The sequence below is a fragment of the Ptiloglossa arizonensis genome, chromosome 8 (genome assembly GCF_051014685.1).
Source record: "Ptiloglossa arizonensis isolate GNS036 chromosome 8, iyPtiAriz1_principal, whole genome shotgun sequence".
NCBI lineage: Eukaryota > Metazoa > Arthropoda > Insecta > Hymenoptera > Colletidae > Ptiloglossa > Ptiloglossa arizonensis.
Window position 1 is genome coordinate 7657672 of NC_135055.1, and position 22727 is coordinate 7680398.

Here is a 22727-nt window from a genome sequence, read left to right on the forward strand (position 1 = left end):
ACATGTTAAAGTAATTCACATTCTTTTTATTTCTATAGACTCGACAACTGTTAGAGATGGAATTTGCAAATTTACTAACGGTAGGAACAGAAAGGCGACTTGACGAATCGAATAGTATGAAATCCTGATCCAACTTATCCAGCAGGCTGCCTCGACTACAACCACATCACGTCTAGTCTAAAATCCCAGCTATTACTAATCTCTGTACGCAAGTGTGTTGTAAAAGTTGTAAGAGCTTTAAGTATCATTCTAAGGGTATCTTCATACTGTTAAGAATATAACATGCGGTGATATGGAAAAGTGATCGGGGTTGTACTGTTAAAGTGGGAACGATTATATCATATGTTCGAGAAGAAAATTTAAAGCGTTTTATCGATTTTTATGTCACGCGATTCATAAACTGCATGTTACATGTTTCGATGAAAAATAGTAATTCTAAATAAATTACTTTCATATAGATACCGAAATGTAGTGAGCAGTCAAAACAAATTTTGCGATATACTTTTCCTCGAAAATCATAAGATCAGTATAGGTAATTACGACAATAACTATAATTTATCCTGATTTTTAAATGTAGTGATTTGTAGTTTCGAAATAACATCATGGTAGTTTATAAACATTTTCACGACGTAATTACGTATTTCTTATACTATATTGTGTACTTATACTGTGTAAAAAATAGTTAAAATGTCTATTTTGATACCACTTACCGCACAAAATGAAAATCCCGAAATTGTATTAGTATCATTGCTCTCGAGGAAACTATTTATGTACAAGAATCAGACTGCATTCTATATTTCTGCATCTATACGATGGTGACCTAATAATACATATGATTATTATTATATATATTACTTTGCACAGAAGGAGTGTCAGAACAGTTATTCTCCTCTATTATTTCGATAAATTTTAAATGTTTGTAGATCGTATATAAACTCATAATACAGCGTGTTGGTGTTAAATTTGATCAGCATTTTTTTGCAAACGGTATGTGAAAAATATGAAAGAGAGGAAAGCTGTACTATTTTTTGTACACAATACGATAGCGGACATCAATTTTTTATTTGTTCAATATTTTTTAGGGAACAAAGGTGACTTTCAATTTTTGACTTTTCATTTTTGATCTTGTATGACTCTGAAAGTCATTGTGCAGCACATGGATGAATTTGTTTCAACACACATATTTATATGGCATAACAAAGTATGCTATGTACCATTTAAAAAATTGAAGTTCGTCTACCTTTGTTTTTCGAAAAATATTACACATAAAATTTCGGTTTCCCTCATTGTATTGTACATAAAAAATATTAAGACTTTTCTCTCTTTCAATATTTTCAAATATTTACCATTTGCAAAAAAAAATGCTGATCAAATTTAATGTGAACATCCTGAATATTTAAAAAATACACCAGAACAACTATCATAATTATAAAATTATCAAATAGGAAATCAGTTGCATAAACGTGTTTAAAAAAACTCGCTTTTTATTTACCGTCGACCAAGAATACAGACATTTTATACCAAAATATTCGCGCAATGTATAAGTACGTGTATGAAGCATTAGTAGATGTTATAAGGTTAAGAAACTTTGTAATTTTAATTGATAAGTGAACAAATTAGTCACAAGTATCTACGTTTTTATTATTTCTCATTTTAATTTTTATAATTGTAAAGGAATGATCATTTTTTATTCCGCTCTCTAGCATTTCTAATTTTTGTCAAAGAAATCATCATTAATAGCTTATTCGTAAGTATTTATGAATATCTAATTCTGTTTTAAAGTTATAAAACGATTAGTTATTATTAGAAATGATTAGTAGGGAAAGATTTCGCGATGAAGGGCGTTATTATAAATGCAAAGAGAAAAAAAAAAGAAATGGCCATAGCAAGAACGGCAAAGGATACAGTGACAATGGCCATAAATATTACTAACAGTTGTGACGATGTTGCTGAAGACAATGATTGCGATGATAATTATAATTATCCATTACAAATGTTATCAAACTGAAGGTGTGGTGAAAGACTGAGACTTATGACAGCGACTGTAATGACAAAACTGTTCACGATAGAGAAGATCACAATAATGATGATAAGTTATAATGGGATGTTGTTAATGTTGTTGATACTTGAGGAATCATTGTTGTTGATGTTTGTTTCCCTGTGAAGTACCCCCTGCAAGCTGTTCATTCGTTGTAACTCCATGGCTCTGCACGACCTTCCGAATGGGCGCAAACGTACTAAATAGTTTCTACCAAAGATATCGCAATACAGTACGATGATTTTACGATCATATATGTGTACGAGAATTCTAACGTCGGCACTTAAGATATATGCGCAGTAGAGAGATCAAAATATCTATATGTAAAGATCATACTGTACAGTTTCGTCCTTCGGCGTATAATACTTTTCTCTAAGTACCACCGATCAGTTGAAATATTTCTAGATAATCAGAAAGACTCGCTAAGCCAAAGCAACGTTACGCTACCTCAATACTGAAATACGGTGGTACACTTTTTCTTTGTATAGATACTTCGATAACTCGTTTCCATGTATCCATGATTTTTAATCGTGATTAATTCCTACGCATATCAGGCGTAAATTTCTGGTTGATCTTATGTTAGTAAAAATAATTCTTCGTAAAGAATGTTTTCAAATGCAAATTTTGCTTTGTAGATGTTAGAAAACCAATACTGGAAAATAGAACAAAAATTAATAATTTGGAAGGACACATAAATTTTCGTTCTTTAACAATACCGAACAGTTTTCTGTGTGTATTATAGAAAACTACATTTGAAAGAGAGCATTTTTACAATAGTATTACATGCTCTTTTCACTAATATAATGCTAGATGATTGTACAGAACTAATTTGTACAAATAAATAAATATACAAAGCTGAGGCACTTTGTGAAACAGAATGGCCGTCTCTCCCTTTCGGAAGTGTCTGCAGTATATGTAAATGACTGAACTTATTTTTAATGTATGCTAGTTAATTAGTGTCTATAGACATTCCAAGGAAAGCAAAACAAAGCCAACCTTCCAAAAAGCAGCCACATTCATAATCGTATATATGTAAATCATGACTCAATATGTAGCAGCTTTACCGCCTTCTATGTATTTAAGCATAAATAGATACATAAATACAAAAAGTTTTGCCTGAATCCAGCCTCCGACTGCTCGGTATCGAATGGAGCTTGAGTAAGCAGAATTTATGATATTTACAAACGATTTACTATTAGATGTGTAATGTTTTTACCATGAATATGACTAATAAGTTTAAACAAATTTAATTTTTTCTTGCCTTCAATTTAGTTAAATTTGTTGTGAAAGTTCCTTTACGTTTGCATATGTACTCATAAAATTAATATTGAAACTTTTAATATTGTCTTCAGCAATACTGAAAGAATTTTTTGTGCTAAATGTAATATTTTTATGTAGTCTGATAATGTAACAATGTTTACAGAAAGACATGTACATCTAAGATTGCTTATTATTAGTTCACACATATTATAAAATTGTACAAATATTTGTGAAAAATGAAATTACTTATATTAAGTGTAATTTTTTCTCTTGATATTTAGTTTCGTTTTTCAAAAAAAAGTACATGCTAGCATATGGTAAAAACAAACACGTAATAATGCGTAATATTGTGACATAACAATTTGTCATATGTTTTATTTCCAAATTTTTATTTCTTTTGTATATTCTTTCTTATGCTCAATTCGGCCGAACTGACGGAAGAACAATTTTGACATTATTCTGAATTTTTTGTATAACATATGTTGGGAGTGTTATTGCTAGTTACTGTACATATATGTACGTACGTGTGTATGCGTGAGAGTGAATGTGTATATATCTTTCTCTGTGTATATATGAATTATTTATTAACAAACCTGTAATTTTTAAACGTTTCATTACAAACCCAATGCAGTTGAATATACTACAACCTTAATATAGTTTGAAAAAGAGTTAAATTGCTATAAAATCTCTAACTACATTACTTCTAAATAAATTCTGTACAAATTTTGTTAGAATATATCAATATAATTGAGTTTCAAGAACTAACTTGCTATAGTAATCTGCAAATATAAAAGTTACAATCATGAATTAAGAACAATTATACCATCGTATAATGTACAACTCAATGAATATATAACAAATACTTAAAGTTGTTCAGAAACAGAGAACAAAGTACATTGAAGTGGGCTTACAATTAAAAAATAAGGACTGTACAGATATCATTGGGCCCATCTTTATAGAAATAAAACAAAAAACGTTTAATTTAAGTGGCATTTTTGTCAGCATTATCAGCTATAAATAAAGCATAATATCTAATTTAATTAAAAGAATTTGATGTATCTAGTAGTAAATGGTTTTAAGAAACTTATTTTGTATGCAATGATTCTATGCAACAAATATCTAAATTATCAGTATATAGTTATACATGTACTGATTTTTATTTATATCTGACTATTTCACCTGGAGTAGTAGGTAATTGTGCCAGCATATAAAGCTACGATCGTGCTAGTAAGCAGATAATTGTCTAAAGAAACGTTCTAAATGTGAAGTAGTATAAACACACACACACACACACACGCGCGTGCGTGCGCGCGCGCGGTTATATATTATACATTATATGTATATAGTACAATACACAGTGCACACAAAACAAATTTTAAGGTCTAACTAATAGTTTCATTAATTTTCTTAGTATAAATAATATATGTAAAAGATTTCTTACAAATTCATTGTAAAAAGAGGAATTGGCAAAAATGTTTGATTACATTTTATATTGCTCTGACAAATCAGTTTTTTATGCAGTTTGTACTTATTCGATTATCATAAGATTTTAATAACTACTTAAAATATATCTTCTGTATTCCGAATTGTTTCATATTTTGTAGTTCATTATTTCTTACAGTCATAGGTGATTTTATATGTTTATTTATTCTTCTAGATACTTGTAATTCTTTTAGTGAATAAATAGAACACAAATGTAGATTTTACTTTATTTTATTTTTATGTGTAAACCCAAAGGGGGCAAATAAAAATATGATAAATGTGTGTATGTGAAAGAAAGGAGAAAGAAATTTATTAGGAACGACAACAGTATGTAGTATACTTAAATGAGTGCATTGTGCAAAACTCATATTTTGTTTGAAAGTTACTAATACCATGTACTACTTCACGTTTTCTGTAATGAATGTAAGATAATGTGTTTCATGTTGAAGTAAGGCACCTTTTTAGCTGTGATGTTAACAATAGAGAATTCATATAGAGATGCAAAACAAGAAAGAGAGTTAGTCTAATAGAAATGAATTTCATGTTATAGTTATTATAACGACAATTCAGTATTACAATATATACCAATGTTTGCTGACTAAGAATTCTACTACCGGTTAACGTCATTGCTAACAAAATATGGAAAGAAAATATAAATTACCATACGTTTGAAAATCACAACGAGGCACAAATTTTGTTGGGTCAGTGCTAACTTATGCACCCGAAACACACTGAAATCTTGAGTAACCAAAAATTGGATCTGAGATTTCATGCAAGTATACGTATAGAAAAATTAAAGTCATGAAAAAAAAAATGTTAACAGGATATACTTATTGGATAAATAATTATAACGATAATACGATATTATCGCTACCACTACTGCTGCTAATAATACTATTATGACTATTATTATAACTACAACTACCATTAGTGCTACCACTATCATTACTATAACTACAACTACTGCTACTACCATTACCATTATAAATTGTCCTTGTAATTTTTATATGCCAAGTGTATACTTTAATAGGATAAATGGAAGAATATGGGAAGTGAGTTGCAGTAAATGTAACATAATAGCCCTACTTAGTATAAGTAGGGTATAAACTATGTTAACTGAACTATGAATTATAAATATTGTATAAGACGATAAATAATAATTATTATTACCATTATTATAACTATTATGGATTGAATTAGCAAATTGTAATCTACCCATCAACCACTTTGAAGTAAGGGAAATCTGAGTCTGTAATTCGTGTGTAACAAAAATCAAGCTGTACAATGTTGTTGTTATTGCTGTTGTTTTTTTATTATCCTTAATCTTATTATTTAAGGGGAAAATTTTTAATGCAAACCACTTAAAAATCAAATTTATAAAACTCGGAACCTTTTCTCCAGTATATGAACAAATGAATCGATTTTAAACATTCCCGAAAACAAATTTATTTCTTTGTAACATATGTATTTTATATAGATGATTTATACGTTAACATTATACAAAATGTTTCCTACATTATTTCGTATTGTTATTTAAAGGTCACATGTAATATAACCTCAAAATGTTAAACTTGTTCTTAAGATTACTTTGTCTTATTTTATTTTCAATTAATTTCACACAAACCACCATTGAAAATGAATTTTGTGAGAAAGCAGATCAGTATAAACAAATTGACAAGAAATGCAGTATTCGATCACACTACTCGCAAAATCGGTTTGAAATTATTTTATAATTTATTCTCAATTTACTAAAATTGATACCTTTTCTAACATAATCTCTATTTTAGTTATGTACTTTACGATGTTAATCCTCCCGAAGGTTTCAATCTTAGGAGAGATGTCTACATTCGTGTCGCAGTTTTTATAAAAAATTTAGTGAAACAAGATAATGAGTTCAAATGGAAATTAGTTTTACCACCTTGGGGTAATCTATGAATTTATTAATATTACTACATTCTCTTTTATAATATTTTATAGAAATATATTTAAATATTTTAAACTTTTTTTCTAGGTAATTTGTACCATTGGCAAAGTAAACACATAGGATCACAAACACAATTGCCCTGGAATACATTTTTTGATATTGCAAGTTTACAAAAATATGTCCCAGTCATTGAAATGTATCAATTTCTACAAGGTACAACTGTTATTACTTCATCATGACTAACAGAGTCATGGGAAATTTACTTTTCAGAGTATTCTTCAGATAATAAACAAACACAACTTGACATTGTATATATTCTACAAAACGATGAAGAAATGTTTAAAACAGGTAAATTCGAAGACAAAAATGAGATAGTAAAGTGTACTGATAAGTCTTTATGGTACAGTAAACTAGAATCTAACAAATATAATGGATACTTTTGGGGATACCATAATATAACTTCTAAAGATGTTAAATGTGTTAAGTTTCATGGTATAATGTCAAATCTCCAAAAAAATCTTAGACCCAAGATTTATAGGTAACAGGGTATAACATTTTTAAATATTCTTTATATTCTATACATACTATATCATACAATTAATAATTATAAATGTTCTCACAGCTCTGTAGTATTTGATCATATGGAAATTGCATTGCACAATGTTTATGGCTCACAGGAATATTGGAGAGCTAGACGTAGTATGCGGTACAATTCTGAATTATATAATATTGCAAATAAATACAGAAGAGACTTTCTTAACTCAACGGACAAAGACGATGGGACAGAACGACCAAATGATTGGTCTAAAGAAAAGGTTTTTAATTGTAATAAAATAGATAAATAAATTTAGATTTTTTTCTTATGTATAATTTTATTTATAGAATAGAAGAAATGCAATAGGAGGACCATATTTATCAGTTCATTTGAGAAGACGCGACTTTTTAATTGGTCACACTTCAACAGTACCAACAATAAGATCTGCTGCTTCTCAGATGAAAAAAAAAATGAATGAACTTGGATTAAAACTTTTATTTGTTGCCACAGATGCTACAGAGGAAGGTAATTCATATTTAAATTTTTATTTAAAATTACAATTTAAACTAGGTTAATCATTCTACAAATTTTTATAGAATTTAAAGAACTTGAGAAATACCTGTTTAACCATACAGTTCTTAGATTTATTCCATCAGATTATATATTGAATAAATTTAAAGATGGTGGGGTTGCAATTATTGATCAAATAATTTGCTCATATGCCAGGTAAAGATCAATAATAATATTATTTAATTCTTTTTTTCACAAATGAAAAGAAGGTTCAATAGTTATCTTCTCTTAGATATTTTTTAGGAACATATGGCTCAACTTTTACATTCAGAATACAAGAAGACAGGGAAATTATTGGTTTTCCTACTAAAACAACATTTAATAATTTCTGTAGAAATAATAAACAATGTAACTCTAATGAACAGTGGGAAATTGTTTGGTAACGTATAAAAATATAAATTATATCAGAATTAGTAAAAACGACTAAACGATTTCATATGCAAAATTCACTGTAAGTGAATGCCCAAATACATTGTTTTTTTGTACATCTAAATATTGTTTTCAACATCAATTATTTTCCTTCATTTACTGCAGGTTTACCAATTAATTCTTGTTCACGACGAATTTCTTGTTCCTTATTCAAAGCCTCTTTTTGTTTCACTTGTTGCAATCTTGATGCTCGTTTCTATGGGAAAAGAATGTATCAGAAACATAAATGAATTATAATTAAATTATGAATGCTTACTTTTAATTTGAATGTTCGTTCATGAATTAAAGCCATCTCTTTCTTCATTAAAGTTAGTTTTCCTTGATAAACTTTAATAGTTTGAAACTGCAATACATATTTGCTTGCATATTTTATATTCTACATCTTGTGTTATATTATGGATTTATACTAAAATTTTATTATGTAAAATACATCATCTAATAATATTATATAATATAAAATTGTTTTTATTAGGATAAGAATATGTATATTTCACTATAATATCTTACCATTTCATTTAAGTTAACACTTTCAAAAGTTTCTTGAAGCTTTTTATTTTCAATTTGCATCTGACTGATTAAAGCTTCTTGTTTGTTCCTAGACAAGAATAATAAAAAAACAGAAATATAAATAATATTTATATATATTGTTTCCTCTTACGTTGCTTCATTAAGTTCTTTATGAACTTGTTCCAATGGTAACTGATAAATACTTAAAAGTCCTTCAGCTAATTTTTTAGCAGCATCTGAAAAATCCACTTCATCATTGTTGCTACAAGATAAAAAAATGTAATTACTATGTAAAATATTAAATAGCTATTTACATAATGGTAAATGTGTAGTTAATTGAAACTTAAATGATACTCAAGAAAAATTTTGCTGGTTAAATAATTTAAATTTAATAATTATTGTAATTATATTCAGAAAAAAAAAACTGTTTTAATGCAAGCTGTATGTGCTTTAACGGCATTAAGTGTTGACATTTTTTATTTGTTTAACAAGGAGGTTACCTTTCGTGCTTTTCAATATGTGATTGAATCTTCTTTAGTTCTGCCTCTTCGATGTCAGTCATCATTTTAAACACTTTATTATTTTGTAATTACTGGAATACATACAAGAAAATCGGATTAAAATTTGAATCAAATGGTAATGTTACGAATTTGATGTGGGTCAACTAGAATGACGACATTCGCCTGACGGGAACTTTATACTTTTAATAGTGTGTTATGATTTTTAAGAATTTTTTATTATTTTTGACATTTTTTCCACAACAATGTTATCATAATTGTTTTATTTCAGAAGTAGATGTAAACATCATAACACCTAATCATGACAAGTTATAATAATTTACGGTAATAAGAATCAAAATTACATACCGGATAATATAAAAAATTGAAATAATAAATAATAATAAACACTACTTATATTACACTTAAGTCAGTTGATTTTAACGATGTGTAAAAGTGTAAACTATACAATGGATCAAATTTAAACGTTAGAGAAGTATAAACTAGAGATGGAAAACTATCAATTAGACTATCGAAACTATCGATAGTTTCCGATTATCTAATGGGTTTCGATATACTACTATCGATACTTGTACTTTTCTATGTCGATACATTTTACCACTGTTTTAAAGTAAAATGTAAAATATTTTTGTTAAAGAATTCTAATCGTAGTCATAAGTAAATATCCTTTTTACTTTTCTACTTTGATTGACATTTTTAGTACAGTAGGACAAATAGTAACAAACGAATGCATTCGTTTAAAGGAAAAAAATATTAATATTCTTATATTCATGGAAAAAAGTAATTTGAAAATTAATCATACTCAAAGTATACAATGATATATTCAAAGTATTATTTACTACTTAAATAAAGCACTATCGGAGATTAAACATTTGTATAGTGTATGAATTGTGTTATTGACGAGTTATGTAAAAAGAAAATGGATCTAACAATAGTACGAACTTACGTTCATAAAATTTGCAGCAATTTAGAAGTTTGGATACTTCACTGTTTTTTTTTCTTTTATAACAATTATCGGAATAATAAATAGTCCGAGGAATTATTCGAGAGTTATTTAATAGTGGAATTATACGCAAATCAGATTTAGTATACGCTGATCCAATTATTTTGGTGAAAAAGAAGTCAAGTGGTTACAACATGCGAGTTCATTATCGTAAACTTAACGTCATCACAAGAAATTTTTTCTTTCTAATAATGCAATACAATTCAAAGTATACACGATATGTAAATATATAAAATACCAGTGGTTTTTATGTAACTTTTTCATTCAAGAACGTTGATTCTGGAAACTATATTCAATCAAAGTAATAACTTGTCTATCGTTGATCAATGATAGCCTGATATTACATATTGTGTTCTACTATTTCAATATTTTGTAATACTTTTTAAACGAACAAAGGAACGAACGATCTTAATTGGTGGTGTTACTAGTGTTTATCGGGTTTTACTAATTTTTCAATACATCGTTGACGTATTTCAACACAGTAATAAAATGTTTAAGCTAGTTTGATTGTATTCAGATATGCGTATACGCTCATAAGGAATATTTACGAACTAATATTTTCGTTCAATGACATATATCTACATATAGTGTCAGTAGATTGTGATTAAGTACATATGATACTTTATAATATAATTGTTTGTCGATTTAGTAATCGAGTCTTTGAAAAACAATATTAGCGAAGTTGTTACCAACAGCTCCAGTGGCGCAATTGGTTAGCGCACGGTACTTATAAGACAGTGACTGATGAGCTATGCCGGGGTTGTGAGTTCGAGCCTCACCTGGAGCATATATTTTTTTTTTTTTCCTTTAAAATTTCTATTCCTTAATTGCATCAAACTCTCCCCCATTTATTAGGTATACCTTTCCGACGAAATTTTTCGTTAATTTTATTAATAATTGTACAAATAATAACAATAATAACTGTAAGAACAATAACGATTCTGGAGGAAAAATAAGAACACTGAGTATATTGTACATAAAATTTACTTGTATTTATTTTTTCCTGGTTTTATCTTATGAGAGCCGAATTGGCAAATACCAAGCATCTAATTCCGAGCAAAGTTTGAGCCCAAGCGTAAACAAGGCGACAGATGTTAATATACTTCTTATGAAAGGATCGTCTCTCAATGCACGGACGACGCAAGAAAGGGAACAGGTGCAGATATCTTCGAAGTAACGAGTACCTTTGTTCAGCAAGTAAGTGTCTACGATGTTTTGCCTTTCTTCGAGTTTACGTATTCTGCTTTCTGTGGAAATTGTATCGTGTAAATTAAAGCGAAGCTACAATGGAAAAAACACGGTTAACAAAATTCCATGTCAATATCGTTAGAAAAAATATACTTGCTCCGTGAGATACGGCGAGGACAGGTTGAATCACATTTATCTTGAAGGTTTACAAAATCAATTCTACTGCCCGAAATTTTTTCCTCATTCGTGCCCGTTCTGCTTGGTGTTTCCATTCTTTCGCGTTCCACGAATTCGTACGACGAATGCCCCGTTTCTTCGACGATACTGGTTTCGATCAATTTGTCGGATTTTATGTCAGATAGTTGTCGAGTTGTTTCCGTTTCCCTGCTGACGGCAGTTGGCAGCGACAGACTGATACTCCCCTCCGTTGAAATCCTTGATGGTTCTAACGAATCGAAGGTTCCATGCCAATATTTCGAGTCAATCCTGCGACTTGTTTTTGAACTCGGTTATCTTCTTTACCTTCTCTTCTAGACTGTGTCGTGGACTCCGTTGTCGTTCTTGGCTCTGTGTTGGATAGTTGATTAGTTGTCTCCGTTTTTTTGGTGGAAACGATTGATGGCGACGGAATGGCACTCCTCTTTTCCTCCACCTTTGCAGATACTAACGACGAATTGAACGTTTTAAGCCAATACTTTGAATCTTATCTACGATTCTGTTAATTTACCTTTTCTGGTAGAAACATGGTCACGTTCTTCTAGCTCTGCGTCCAGCCATTCCTCCTCTGTATAATGAAGATCGAAGTCATCATCGGTCACCCGTTGCCCTCGGTTGTCGTTTCGAGGATTCAAGCTTACGCTCGTAATTTCATGGTTAAAATCTTCAATACTCGAAGGAAGTTGTTTGTTCCAAATCCACGGCGCCTGGATAACTAGAAACCTCGTTGATTATCACAGAACAATGGTTCACATCGAAGTAAACAAGCACGCAAGATAAGGTAGGAAATTTTATGGAAAACATAATAGATGCGCGCGAGTCATACCTACTTTTTTCAGCTCCTCTCTCACTATGGGACACGAGGCCTTACATTTAGGCATTTAAACGAGTTTTGATGGCCGCTTAGAAAATTATCGCGCTTTTAATAGAAGTTCCATAATTGAATTTTCGATCGAGAAACCTCGACACAATTTTGTTGATCGTTTGACCGCTCGTTATCGCGTTGCCACAGATTGACAAATGATTTTCGCACATTCAATTATCCTTTTAAGAATATTGCTCGTATCATTCGCTTCGCAAAACCGAAACATTCGGATCGAAAATTATATCCGCTTCGCATCAGAGGATGTCCACGGATGTGTACCAAATTACCAAAAGAAAATCATGAAACAAGCATTTATAAAACCGAATACTCGAATGTAGATATTAACAATCCGAGTTCAGTCTGTTTGCAAAACGATGACTCGAATGTACGTTGTGAATATCGCAGAAACGATAAAGAGAAGACGTTAGCTGTTCGAGAAAAGGATCAGTCGTCGTCAAATTATCTTGAACAAAGGGTTTTTCGATTGTTATTACCTGCGTTGGAAGAAACGTTGAACGAAGCCTCTAAGTGGAACATTCTTTGGGTATCACATACATACTTTCTCTTTTACTTTATTCTAGTTACATCGAAACAAGTACGAACAATTTAAGCAACTTGTTCAACACTGCACATACTTGTATGTACATTGTCGTATGAAAAAATTGTAGGTTCAAAAATGTCGTTTCAATGGTCTCGATTATCTCGCGGAGAGTTTATGGAATCATAATTCGCGACGATCAAAGACGTTTTCATCCCGATTGAATGCATTCGATATTCCAGTATTTAAGCAATGGTTGCGTCTACGGTAGGCGAAGAAAACGATTTTTAGGTTTATCGAAATCTTGGCTGTTATTTTGGTTTATCATTTATCACCACTGCTAGGATGCCTTATCCGAAATCGTGGTTGTGGTCCAAAGACGAGGCGGCATTGTACTTGCAACGATACGTTCGTGGCTGGCTCGTGAGAAAACGCACGGATGTTCAGGAAATGAGGCAATTTTGGAAGGTGAACGTTCGAAACACGATGTGTATCGTATTAGACCGTTTCTTTATATCCACCATACCATATAAAATACTATACCATATCATACCATATTATACCATACAACACCATATCACGTCATATTATATTACATTGTTACATTCTATATTGTATTACAATTTTATCAAATGGTTTATTGGTATGATCCACAACATTAGGATATTGCTGCCAGAAATTGATCTGGAATGCAAACGAGCTGCACTGTTCAGCAGCGTAAAATGCGTATGTTAGGTATGCATTTTTAAATATTTCACCTAAATTTGAATGCAATAATCATAGATTTAACGTACTCACAGGTGAAGTACAGATTAATGATGATTATGGGACAATGGATGCTGATTCAGTTTGCTGCAAAAAATATCGTTGGATGGTTTATGCGAATAAAGCAAGTAACAAAACACAAAAGTGAAGGATATAATTTAAACTGGCTAAAGTGTTGATTCGTGAATTAGTTTGGGTGTATGAAAAACATTCCACCTTTATTAAATTATAAGATTAGACATGTGTATATAGTATCAAGGCGAATTCACGACTCTCGTTCTTTATGTTTAATATTTGGATATAAAGTTTGCCTTTTCATTGTCTCGATATTGATCATAGGAGTTTCATTCTCTTCTGCGGGTCTGTAATATCTAACACCTTTTGAACAATATCGAAGCTCTAGTTTTGGTGTGTCGACAAAAGGTTCTCCCGATTGTTTTGCCTGGCGAATCAAAATTTCTTTTAGAAGAGGTGGAAATTCCATTGTCCTTGGCACAGTCCTTACAGTTGGTTGTGTATTCGCGTTCAGATAACGTGCCTCTTGATCTTTTGGTATCAGAATATAATCTGCTTTATAGCTTACCGAATCTATCTGAACGGGTTTCTCTGACGTTTTACCTCGAAAAGTCCTTTGAACGAGAGCCACCACTTTTCGTGAGATCTGCAATACACGAATTCATTTTAGTATGTACATCGATTACATCTTGTTTTCATGCTGGTATTGAGAAGTAGAGATAATCAAGAAAACTTACGTGAGGATTATCGTTGACATTTGGTAGTGCAGCTACTTTTAGTATTTTCATGTAACATGCTTCCGGATATCTTTGATACTGACTTCGTATTACAATTCTATTTACTCCATGATTTTTTAAATTTCCCAAAATTTCCCACAGGGATTTTCCTTTGAAAGTGGTTGTCCGGCCAATATACTTTATCGGCATTTTACGAATTATCTAAAGAAAAGAATTGTAGTCTAACCTCTTTCCTCGGCCACAAAATCGTTATACGTGCCGTAAGGAACGTAGCGACACGATGAGACAAATCTGACACTATAGTGTTAAATTTGTATTGGATGGAGTTATCGTATTCTCGTTTATTGCTGTAAAATAAAATTTACAATATTAAAAATAAAAAATAATTATGAACGGAAATAATTGTTTGTTTCGTTACGCACTCTACGTTTAACCATAAACAAAGTATAACATAGGTATAACATATAAACATAGACAAGGTATAGACTAGACCGAATCAGGTAAGCTAAATTTTGCTGCTTAGATTTCTGACCGGAAGTAGGAGAAGGTAACATAGTGAAAATCGCCCAACTCCTTTCCGTATCGTGCACTGAAGGCATTAGAGTGGGGCAGCTCGCGCTGTACCTTGCGTTCGAAGTGAATCAATTGAAGTTCATTATTTGTAATACAGCTAAATTACTAAATGCACAAAAAATACAATGAAAGACTAATTCAATTATTAACACCTGTTATTTTAGTACTTTATTTCTTTTTTTATAAATAATAATTGAAAAACGAGTGCCTATGCGAAGATAACCGGACAAATTTAACGAGTTTACTAAGGCTTGGAGAAAAGCTCATAAAAACTAAACTAAGAATAATATTTAAAAAATTTTAAATGCAGCGTATTGCGGAAGAAATGGAGGGTAATGTAATGCCAATTGTATTTCAATACTTATTGAAAATCATATAATAACATCAATATAAACTATGATGAAAAACGTAGAAACAAGTTTCTCTTCTGCAAACAATATTTGCATTAATCATCGTTTGATTACAGTTTTATGTAGGTTACGTAGAATGAAATATAAGTATTTCATTTTCAATCATTGTGCATTACCTAATGCACGGTAAGCGTCAGATACCCTGTTTAAGCTGCGGTGGGATGTATTTTCTATTCCTGCGTATTGTTCCGGTTAAGAATTTTTTAAATTCCTTTGCAATGAAATTAGACCGTTTATAACATTTTATATATTTATTTTGAGGTAGAGCTTTTTCGCAATGAGAAGAACAAGGCACGGATCGCGCACGCAACGATATATCGTCGTTTGGCACTAAAAGGGTTAACCTCTATCGAACAGAGCGGAGGTTAAGGAAAGAAGCCATCTACGAGTCCTCGGAAAAAGGTTGCTTTCCGGCGGAAGTCGTTCCGACAACCAACCGAATAGCTCTGTCCAAGCAAAGTACATTACCAAAACTTTGTGCGACACTTTAATGTATAACCTTTATAACGTTACACATTATTTATAAATAACAAGATTTCTTCTATATTATTCACCCACGAAAAGAAACAGAGCGTGTTTACATCCCCACTCCTGTCGTATTATTAAAAATAATATAACCCCGTTTATACTCATTTATATCTGGATAAATTTTATATAATTACAAACTATACAAAAACAAGTCCTATCAAAATTAAAAGAAGTATAATCTTTACATTTTCTTACATTATGAATTCTCTTAGGAGCTACTGTCGTTTGAATTTCGCAGGAATGTAATGCTGCTGACTTTGCAGTATCACTTCCTTGATTCAGTGTTAAATTTATTATAAATCAAGTTTTAATAATTAGGATATATAATGTTGAAAATGCGGCTGTTTAGTTCGAGTTAGTTACGGGGAACGATTCGAAGTTGCGTCCCTATGAAACAGTTCCTCGGCAAATTTGTAATGTAAGAAAATATAAAAATTATGAATGTAAATTGTAATTATATAGAGTTTATCTTGATAGAAATGAGTATAAGGGGATTTATATCATTTTTAAGAAATACAAATTAGTTCTTTTCACTATAAATAATTTTCAAAATATTAATGATTATTATGCATATTGAATTGTATTCATTTTTTGAAGGTATCAAACAAGTATCGATACTTTTGTGAAGTATCAAACAGGTATCGATACTTTTGATCATCTTTGACTTAAAAAGTCGGATCAAAACAATATATCGTAGGTACATAGGCGGTATAATAAGTATCCGTAATTAGGGGAAAAAGACGCATTTGTTTTGTTATTTTTTCTTATCTAGTTTTCATACTAGATCTTCTACTAGATTATCTATAGTTCAATACACTTAGTTCAGCGAAATTTTAACTGTTTTAAGCCACCTAAAAAGTAGGTTTCATTGAACTCTGCAAAATGGACCTCTGTTTAGCCAAACTATTTTTTCAGATTTGGCAACAAAAAGAAATCACAGGCAGCCAAATCTGGAGAATAGAGTGGACGAGGCAGCAATTCGTAACATAATCCGACTATTTTTACTGTAAAAATTACGAATTAGTTGCGACAAAATACAACTAGTTTTCTACGCTTTCCACTACGCTGAAGTAATTCTTGAATGAAGTGATCTATTACTAAAATATCTCTGACCGAGCAATTTTGTTCAGACTTTAGATTAATATTATTCTTAACTATGGTCATTTACGACTACAACGCTGGTTATAATCGTTGTACATATGAATCTACTACAAGTCTGCAAAATATCATTAAAATCGATGAGGATCAGGTCTGACATTCTCCTTGTCAGACTCGCTCTCACCTTCATAGGGCAAGAGTGAATCAGAAATGGTGGGGAGAGCGGTCAGTTCTCCGCGTATAGGTGAAACGTAGCTCCCAATGAAGAAACACTTTAAATACACAAACCGTTGGGGTGGCTTGAATGGAATACAAGTCTATCCGGAGCGTTCAAGGAGAGTTCGGTCGAGGGAGAAACAATGTGATAATTAAGTCGTCGCAAAGAAGGGAAATTTCGCCAAAATAGTGGTGAAGTTTGTTTTTATTAGTTTCGCTCGCGTTGTTAAAAGTACGGACGTTTTGAACAAGATTACGGATCACTGGGCGAAAATGCTCGTGAATATGTCGTTGATCGGTGTCTCTATACTGTGCCTGTTTACGTGTAAGTAAATGTAAACATCTCATACGTGTACAGTACATTATTGTCCTGTCAATGGGCGCTACTTTTATCGTAACAATATCTTTTTACTCTTTAATATTGGACGCGCTGCACCATCGACTGCATAACATCACGCAGTCTATTGTGCCTTTTCGTCGATTCGATTGGAATACCAATCGAGGAGGCAGCAAAATAACAGAGGGGTAACAGAGAAGCGTGGAAATGCGAATGCAGTGGAATAGGTATCTCTTCCCCCCCTTTCCTTTTCTCACCTATTAGGCCCCCACTTTTCCAACTTTTGTTTGCTTCGCGAAACCATCAGTTTTCCTTGTACCAACGCACAAATTTGTTACTCGCGTTAAAGTGTACTTGTCCGATGATTATCGTCACAATACGTGTCCGATAAACGTTAAGTGGTTCATTCGCACTTTTAAGTTCAGATGTCGAAATTCGATTAGCTTAGTTTAATCGAATCCTTGTATCAGATGGGAGGGAAAATTTTGTCGCTTTTTTTTTTTAGAAAAACAAAAATGATTACTATCACTTATTTGTTAAAATTGATTCTAAAATGTGATTTCCCTCGTCAGTTTAGACTGTTTGTCGTCACTCTGGTAGCTTTCTCACTGCCCTAGAGAAAAAGTCCTCGCTTTTTGTCGTGAAAAATGTTTCCACTGACATGTTGACACATTCGAAGATTACGTATTCGATTCCCATTAAGAAAGTTTCCCAGAGATCTGAATAAGCGATAGTCCGATGGTGCAATATCCGGTGAATAGAGAAGGTGAGGCGAAATTTTCTAATCAATCTCTGATAGTTTTTGAGTGATCTTCTTTGTCACATGTGGTCTAGTATTGTAACAATGATAGGTGACACTTTTTCTTTTTGCCAAAGACGGACGCTTACGTTAAATTTCTGTCTCCGAATGCTCTAATTAGAAACAATAACGATCAGCAATGACAGTTTCACCTTCTTTCAGTAACTCATAATAGAGTATTCCTTTGGTTCCAACAAATTGGTTCTTTTCACTACAAATAATTTTTCAAGTATGAACGATTATTACGAATATAAAATGAAACTCATTTTTTCATTACGAAAAACTTATCGAATCAGAGATAGTATTTAAATAGGAACGAAATTATTTTGTTTCTTGATAGCTAGCATTTGATTAGTAGGCTACGCCAATGACGCAGTATTCTCTCTCACTCTGTCTCGTTACGGTCACCGTTGATCTTCCGATGCACCCCCGTCAGTCTTTGTCACCATCTTTGACCAATGGCGATTCTCACTTGCAATCGTAGGCGTGGCAATGGACTATGGGCGGAGCCAGAATGTAAACACGTTGTGCCTTCTTTTCGTAAGCGGATAATACCTACAACCCAAAGTGTGTACAAAAGTAGGTATAAAAAAGCGACAGAAGTTTCCCTTGCACCTAATATAAAATACCAGGGGTGGTCAGAAGAGACGTAATACGACTAGAACGTTGACGACGAAGAATGAAAAGATCGGTGGTGTCTGGTTTAATCGTTGTTTCGGTTATTTTCCTTAGGCCTAGATTGTACAGTTTTTCTAGAATTGGAAAGGGAGGAGAGTCGATGCGATTCGATAATGAAAGAAATTGCTTCCGAAGACAGAGCAACCGTAACGGACGACACGCCAACCAGGTTACATTCAACCTGGTTATCGGAAGTGTAAGTATTTTTAATTTTTTTATCGAAATAAATTGGCAAACGTGGATCGTTTCAAATTGTTTCTCCAGATGCGAGATACATACCGGGCCTGAATACATCGTAAGGAAATATAGCTTTTTCGCAAACGGCACGTTTCTTTTGTTACGATACTATTATGCCGAAGAATCGTGCAGTATTGCAACGTACACTATCGTAGCGCGTGGTTCTATCGAAATCTCGTCAACCTCTGTCAAGGTACCAGGTGCCACCGAAGCTAAGTTTCAATTGGACTCGATACGTTTGATACCATTTAACAGACAGGTAAACCAGATCATCGTTTCGTTGTTACAATTATTTACGTTGTCCAGTTTTTGCGACACGTTCGGTTCGGTTGGTCGCGTTTTCAGGTCGCTCATAAATTTGGACGTAGATTGAACGCGAGTTGCGGTGGGATCGAAACAAAATGGCGTACCTATACCGCGCAACTGATCTACGAAAGACGAACGATCGATGTTTCGTTAAATACGAGTCTTCACGACCACGGATTGAACTCGAATTCTTTTCAAAGCCGTTTGCCACGATCGAGGAACCGAGGCACGTTAGACTGCCTAGAATTCCTCGGGATTGAGTTCACCGAACTCATGTTGCTCCGAGTCGAGAAGAGACGATTCGATTTCCCGCTAAACTCCGATCCAACGAACGCGAACAAAACACGAATAAGGGTCGAACTACTGCTTGGTGGACTTGGACAAAATAGACGTTCTGGAAAACCAGTCACAGGATCGCAAAAACCGAATCGGTTGCAATCTGCAGCCTTGGTACGCGCCGATACGGTAAGAATGCAAACATTGGGCTCGTTGTTAAAAGAAGTGATATCGAATTACACCTCCCCTCTACAGTATTCTATCATCATCAATGTCCAATAAGTAAATTGGATAGCTTAGTTGAGCAAACTTTAATTTCAATTTTCTTGAAAATGAAGCCATTATATGTATCCTACATTTTTTCCAGTCGTAATTGTCTAAATGATAAGAGAGTCACACAGAAAGTGAGAGGAATGGGAGGAGCTACTACGTTAGGGGCCGTCCCACTCCTTCACGCATCGGAGTGAGAGAAGTTTGCGATACGATTCGCCTTCAGCGCACGATGCGTGAAGAAATGAGACGATCTCCATGGTACTACATTTTTTCCTTATTATTTTACGTAGAATTGCCCCTTGGCCAGTCGAATTACGATTTTCCATCCACGCCGTATACGTGTCATAACTTATTCCATTAATCCCGTTATTATCCTATATTCGTTGTATTTTTTTAAGAAGCGTTTGTTCGAAAAAATAGTTTATTTATTATACGTGAAATTAATTAATTATTGTTAAATTAACTATTTTTAATCGATTAATTTAAATTACAAAAAAATAAAAATGAAATTTAGAAAAAATCTTCTACGTAATCATCCCGATCTGATCATCGTCGCATTTGGGTCTCGTCTCGTTGGACGAATTGTAAACGTGTGTAGCCTCCCAAAGGAATTAAACGTATCGTCGTTATCCTTGTAACGTTTCAGGTTCTCGGTTGTCTTATCTGCAGAAGCGTGCTACGCGGTACCGAGTACAGTCCTCCGCTGTTTCATCAAACGCCACCGCTTCCAGCGGTGATCGACGGCCTTTGGCTGAGCATTAGATGCGAAAGTGTCGACGAGGGTTTCTGGTCCAGAAGATTTCTTCAAATTTATTCCGGTGACAATCGATGGTCCGCGCGTTGGACTTATTACGCCGACTCTACGTGCTCGGTTCCTTTGTACACGGTTGCCGTGGCCGGTACTTACGTTCAGCGATCAACCAGACGAAAACGAGATCGTTCGAACGCGTCGACATTCGCTCGTGACAATATCCGACCTGGAAAGCTACGGAATCCTCGAATTCCAGATTCGAACGTTTATCGTCGCACCTTGCGAGATAGCAAAGAGTCAACAAGAGGATCGGTAGCCTCGGTCACGCTACGAGGAAATCGGCAAGAGAAACCGGATATTACCCGGCCGGAGTCCAACGATCGTGTCACCTTCTTCTTGGCTAATAAACACGCCACGGTACCTTCTGGTACGACCGAATTGGAATTACGGGTCATCGAGAGCCGGTTGATAACCATCGACAAAATGATGTCGGCTCGTTGCTCGATAACTACGAAGAAATCGAGTAACGGACGCGCGATAAAAAACATGGCGCCGAAAAGTTGCATCCTACGAACCATCGAGGCTCCCGCGGTTTTGACGTTCAAGGCAAGAATAGATCTCGATTGGAACGGAGATTACATTTTGCTACTAGCCTCGTGGAAAGATGACCTCTGGGAGGCTCCTCTTCGTCAATGCTCCGAAACAATTTCGCGAAACTATTTTCGAGCAAACACCAGTATATGTCGTTCCGAATATCTGCAAACCCACAATCAGTTATTCGAACGACGCGGTCGATATTGGTCCTCCTCGAACGCCTCTTGCCTTTTAAGAAGTAGGTCGATAGTACATCCGACAGTGTTGCTTCTGCTAATCCGTTATTTGTTTTAATTAACACGTTGTGTGCCACGTCAGCCATCGGTGGCTGACACTAGACTTTTCGTTTAGGCCGCGTCGACCACCGCTGGTTGACATCGGGCAACACGATACAGAGCTATAAAATGTACACTGTTTTATGGAATTCCAGAAAATTGATTTAAAAGTTACTTAATTTTGATTCATTACATAAAATTCAGTAATTTTGACCTGAACGGGATTGCCTTAGAAATACGCGTAGCGCTCAACGTGTTAAGGAGAGATCTAACGCGAATGCCAGTTTATTGTACAAAATAAAATTGAACCTTTTGTACTATTTGCTGCACGTGAAAGTAAAGATTATGCAAATATAAAGATTTCTTTCAATCTTTATTGTAGCCTGCTATACACATCTGCTCGAAAATTTCGAATACCTTACTGTTTTTAAAATACATACACATTTGTATACAAACTTTTATTTCTGCATACGCAAACGTTTTACCGAAACTTTAACCTTACATATTAATTGTTCATTTTTTAAGTATAATTTATGATAAAAATTATAGTTGTATTTGGATTTAGACATTTTATCACTGTAAATTCTTAACTATCTCTATCTGTTAGCTTCTTCAAAGAAGCGAGTATTTTTCACTGGTAAGTATCGAAGTCGAAGCAATTAAATAATTGATTACCAGAAAGGACAGTTTGTAACTTATAACTGTTGAACTGATAATCAAACGAGACTGAGCTTTTAGAAATTTATACCGAAAACATTGGAATACCGAATAAAAATTGTTTCAGCT

At 33.2% G+C, this 22727-nt stretch overlaps 6 protein-coding genes and 1 non-coding gene across 25 annotated transcripts in view; 4 read left to right on the forward strand and 3 right to left on the reverse strand.

The window, feature by feature from the left end:
* Liprin-alpha (PTPRF interacting protein alpha) overlaps window positions 1-5955 on the forward strand; it is a 60359-nt gene extending 54404 nt beyond the window's left edge. For all 14 annotated transcript variants that reach the window (XM_076319337.1, XM_076319334.1, XM_076319342.1 and 11 more), the window contains one exon: window positions 39-5955. In XM_076319337.1, coding sequence (XP_076175452.1) covers window positions 39-128 — 90 coding nt within the window. In that variant the 3' untranslated portion in view covers window positions 129-5955. The remainder of the gene's footprint in view (window positions 1-38) is intronic.
* Window positions 5956-6069: 114 nt separating this feature from the next.
* On the forward strand, window positions 6070-8603 carry O-fut2 (O-fucosyltransferase 2). 2 transcript variants are annotated; one of them, XM_076319350.1, is made up of 8 exons: window positions 6070-6494; window positions 6568-6704; window positions 6792-6917; window positions 6975-7242; window positions 7327-7519; window positions 7587-7764; window positions 7836-7965; window positions 8042-8603. In XM_076319350.1, exons 1-8 carry the CDS (start codon window positions 6343-6345, stop codon window positions 8190-8192), a joined length of 1335 nt encoding a protein of 444 aa, XP_076175465.1. In that variant the 5' UTR covers window positions 6070-6342; the 3' UTR covers window positions 8193-8603. The 2 variants fall into 2 exon arrangements, with proteins under 2 accessions (XP_076175465.1, XP_076175466.1); XM_076319351.1 differs by having other exon boundaries at window positions 8053-8603.
* Window positions 7580-9752, reverse strand: Pldn (biogenesis of lysosomal organelles complex 1 subunit pallidin). Of its 2 annotated transcripts, none has more exons than XM_076319353.1 (6): window positions 9666-9722; window positions 9246-9337; window positions 8897-9007; window positions 8746-8833; window positions 8495-8581; window positions 7580-8434 (listed from the first exon to the last, which is right to left on the reverse strand). In XM_076319353.1, the coding sequence occupies exons 2-6, from the start codon at window positions 9308-9310 to the stop codon at window positions 8321-8323; spliced, it is 465 nt and encodes a 154-aa protein (XP_076175468.1). In that variant the 5' UTR covers window positions 9311-9337; window positions 9666-9722; the 3' UTR covers window positions 7580-8320. The 2 variants fall into 2 exon arrangements, with proteins under 2 accessions (XP_076175468.1, XP_076175467.1); XM_076319352.1 differs by having other exon boundaries at window positions 7586-8434; window positions 9612-9752.
* A 1208-nt stretch (window positions 9753-10960) lies between these two features.
* Trnai-uau (transfer RNA isoleucine (anticodon UAU)) lies at window positions 10961-11053 on the forward strand. The gene is given in 2 exon segments: window positions 10961-10998; window positions 11018-11053. It is a non-coding gene; the product is annotated as a tRNA-Ile (tRNA).
* Window positions 11054-11240: 187 nt separating this feature from the next.
* LOC143150390 (uncharacterized) lies at window positions 11241-13428 on the reverse strand. The gene is made up of 5 exons (XM_076318627.1): window positions 13030-13428; window positions 12182-12385; window positions 11977-12117; window positions 11612-11899; window positions 11241-11513 (listed from the first exon to the last, which is right to left on the reverse strand). The coding sequence occupies exons 1-5, from the start codon at window positions 13070-13072 to the stop codon at window positions 11281-11283; spliced, it is 909 nt and encodes a 302-aa protein (XP_076174742.1). The 5' UTR covers window positions 13073-13428; the 3' UTR covers window positions 11241-11280.
* A 592-nt stretch (window positions 13429-14020) lies between these two features.
* Mrps34 (mitochondrial ribosomal protein S34) lies at window positions 14021-15150 on the reverse strand. 2 transcript variants are annotated; one of them, XM_076318628.1, is made up of 3 exons: window positions 15013-15150; window positions 14591-14937; window positions 14021-14499 (listed from the first exon to the last, which is right to left on the reverse strand). In XM_076318628.1, exons 2-3 carry the CDS (start codon window positions 14777-14779, stop codon window positions 14104-14106), a joined length of 585 nt encoding a protein of 194 aa, XP_076174743.1. In that variant the 5' UTR covers window positions 14780-14937; window positions 15013-15150; the 3' UTR covers window positions 14021-14103. The 2 variants fall into 2 exon arrangements, with proteins under 2 accessions (XP_076174743.1, XP_076174745.1); XM_076318630.1 differs by lacking the exon at window positions 15013-15150 and having other exon boundaries at window positions 14591-14987.
* A 2394-nt stretch (window positions 15151-17544) lies between these two features.
* Window positions 17545-22219, forward strand: LOC143150184 (uncharacterized). 3 transcript variants are annotated; one of them, XM_076318259.1, is made up of 6 exons: window positions 17545-17740; window positions 17876-17979; window positions 19284-19425; window positions 19494-19725; window positions 19812-20237; window positions 20968-22219. In XM_076318259.1, the coding sequence occupies exons 3-6, from the start codon at window positions 19343-19345 to the stop codon at window positions 21958-21960; spliced, it is 1734 nt and encodes a 577-aa protein (XP_076174374.1). In that variant the 5' UTR covers window positions 17545-17740; window positions 17876-17979; window positions 19284-19342; the 3' UTR covers window positions 21961-22219. The 3 variants fall into 3 exon arrangements, with proteins under 3 accessions (XP_076174374.1, XP_076174373.1, XP_076174375.1); XM_076318258.1 differs by lacking the exon at window positions 17876-17979; XM_076318260.1 differs by lacking the exon at window positions 17876-17979 and having other exon boundaries at window positions 19660-19725.
* The last annotated feature ends 508 nt before the right edge of the window (window positions 22220-22727 follow it).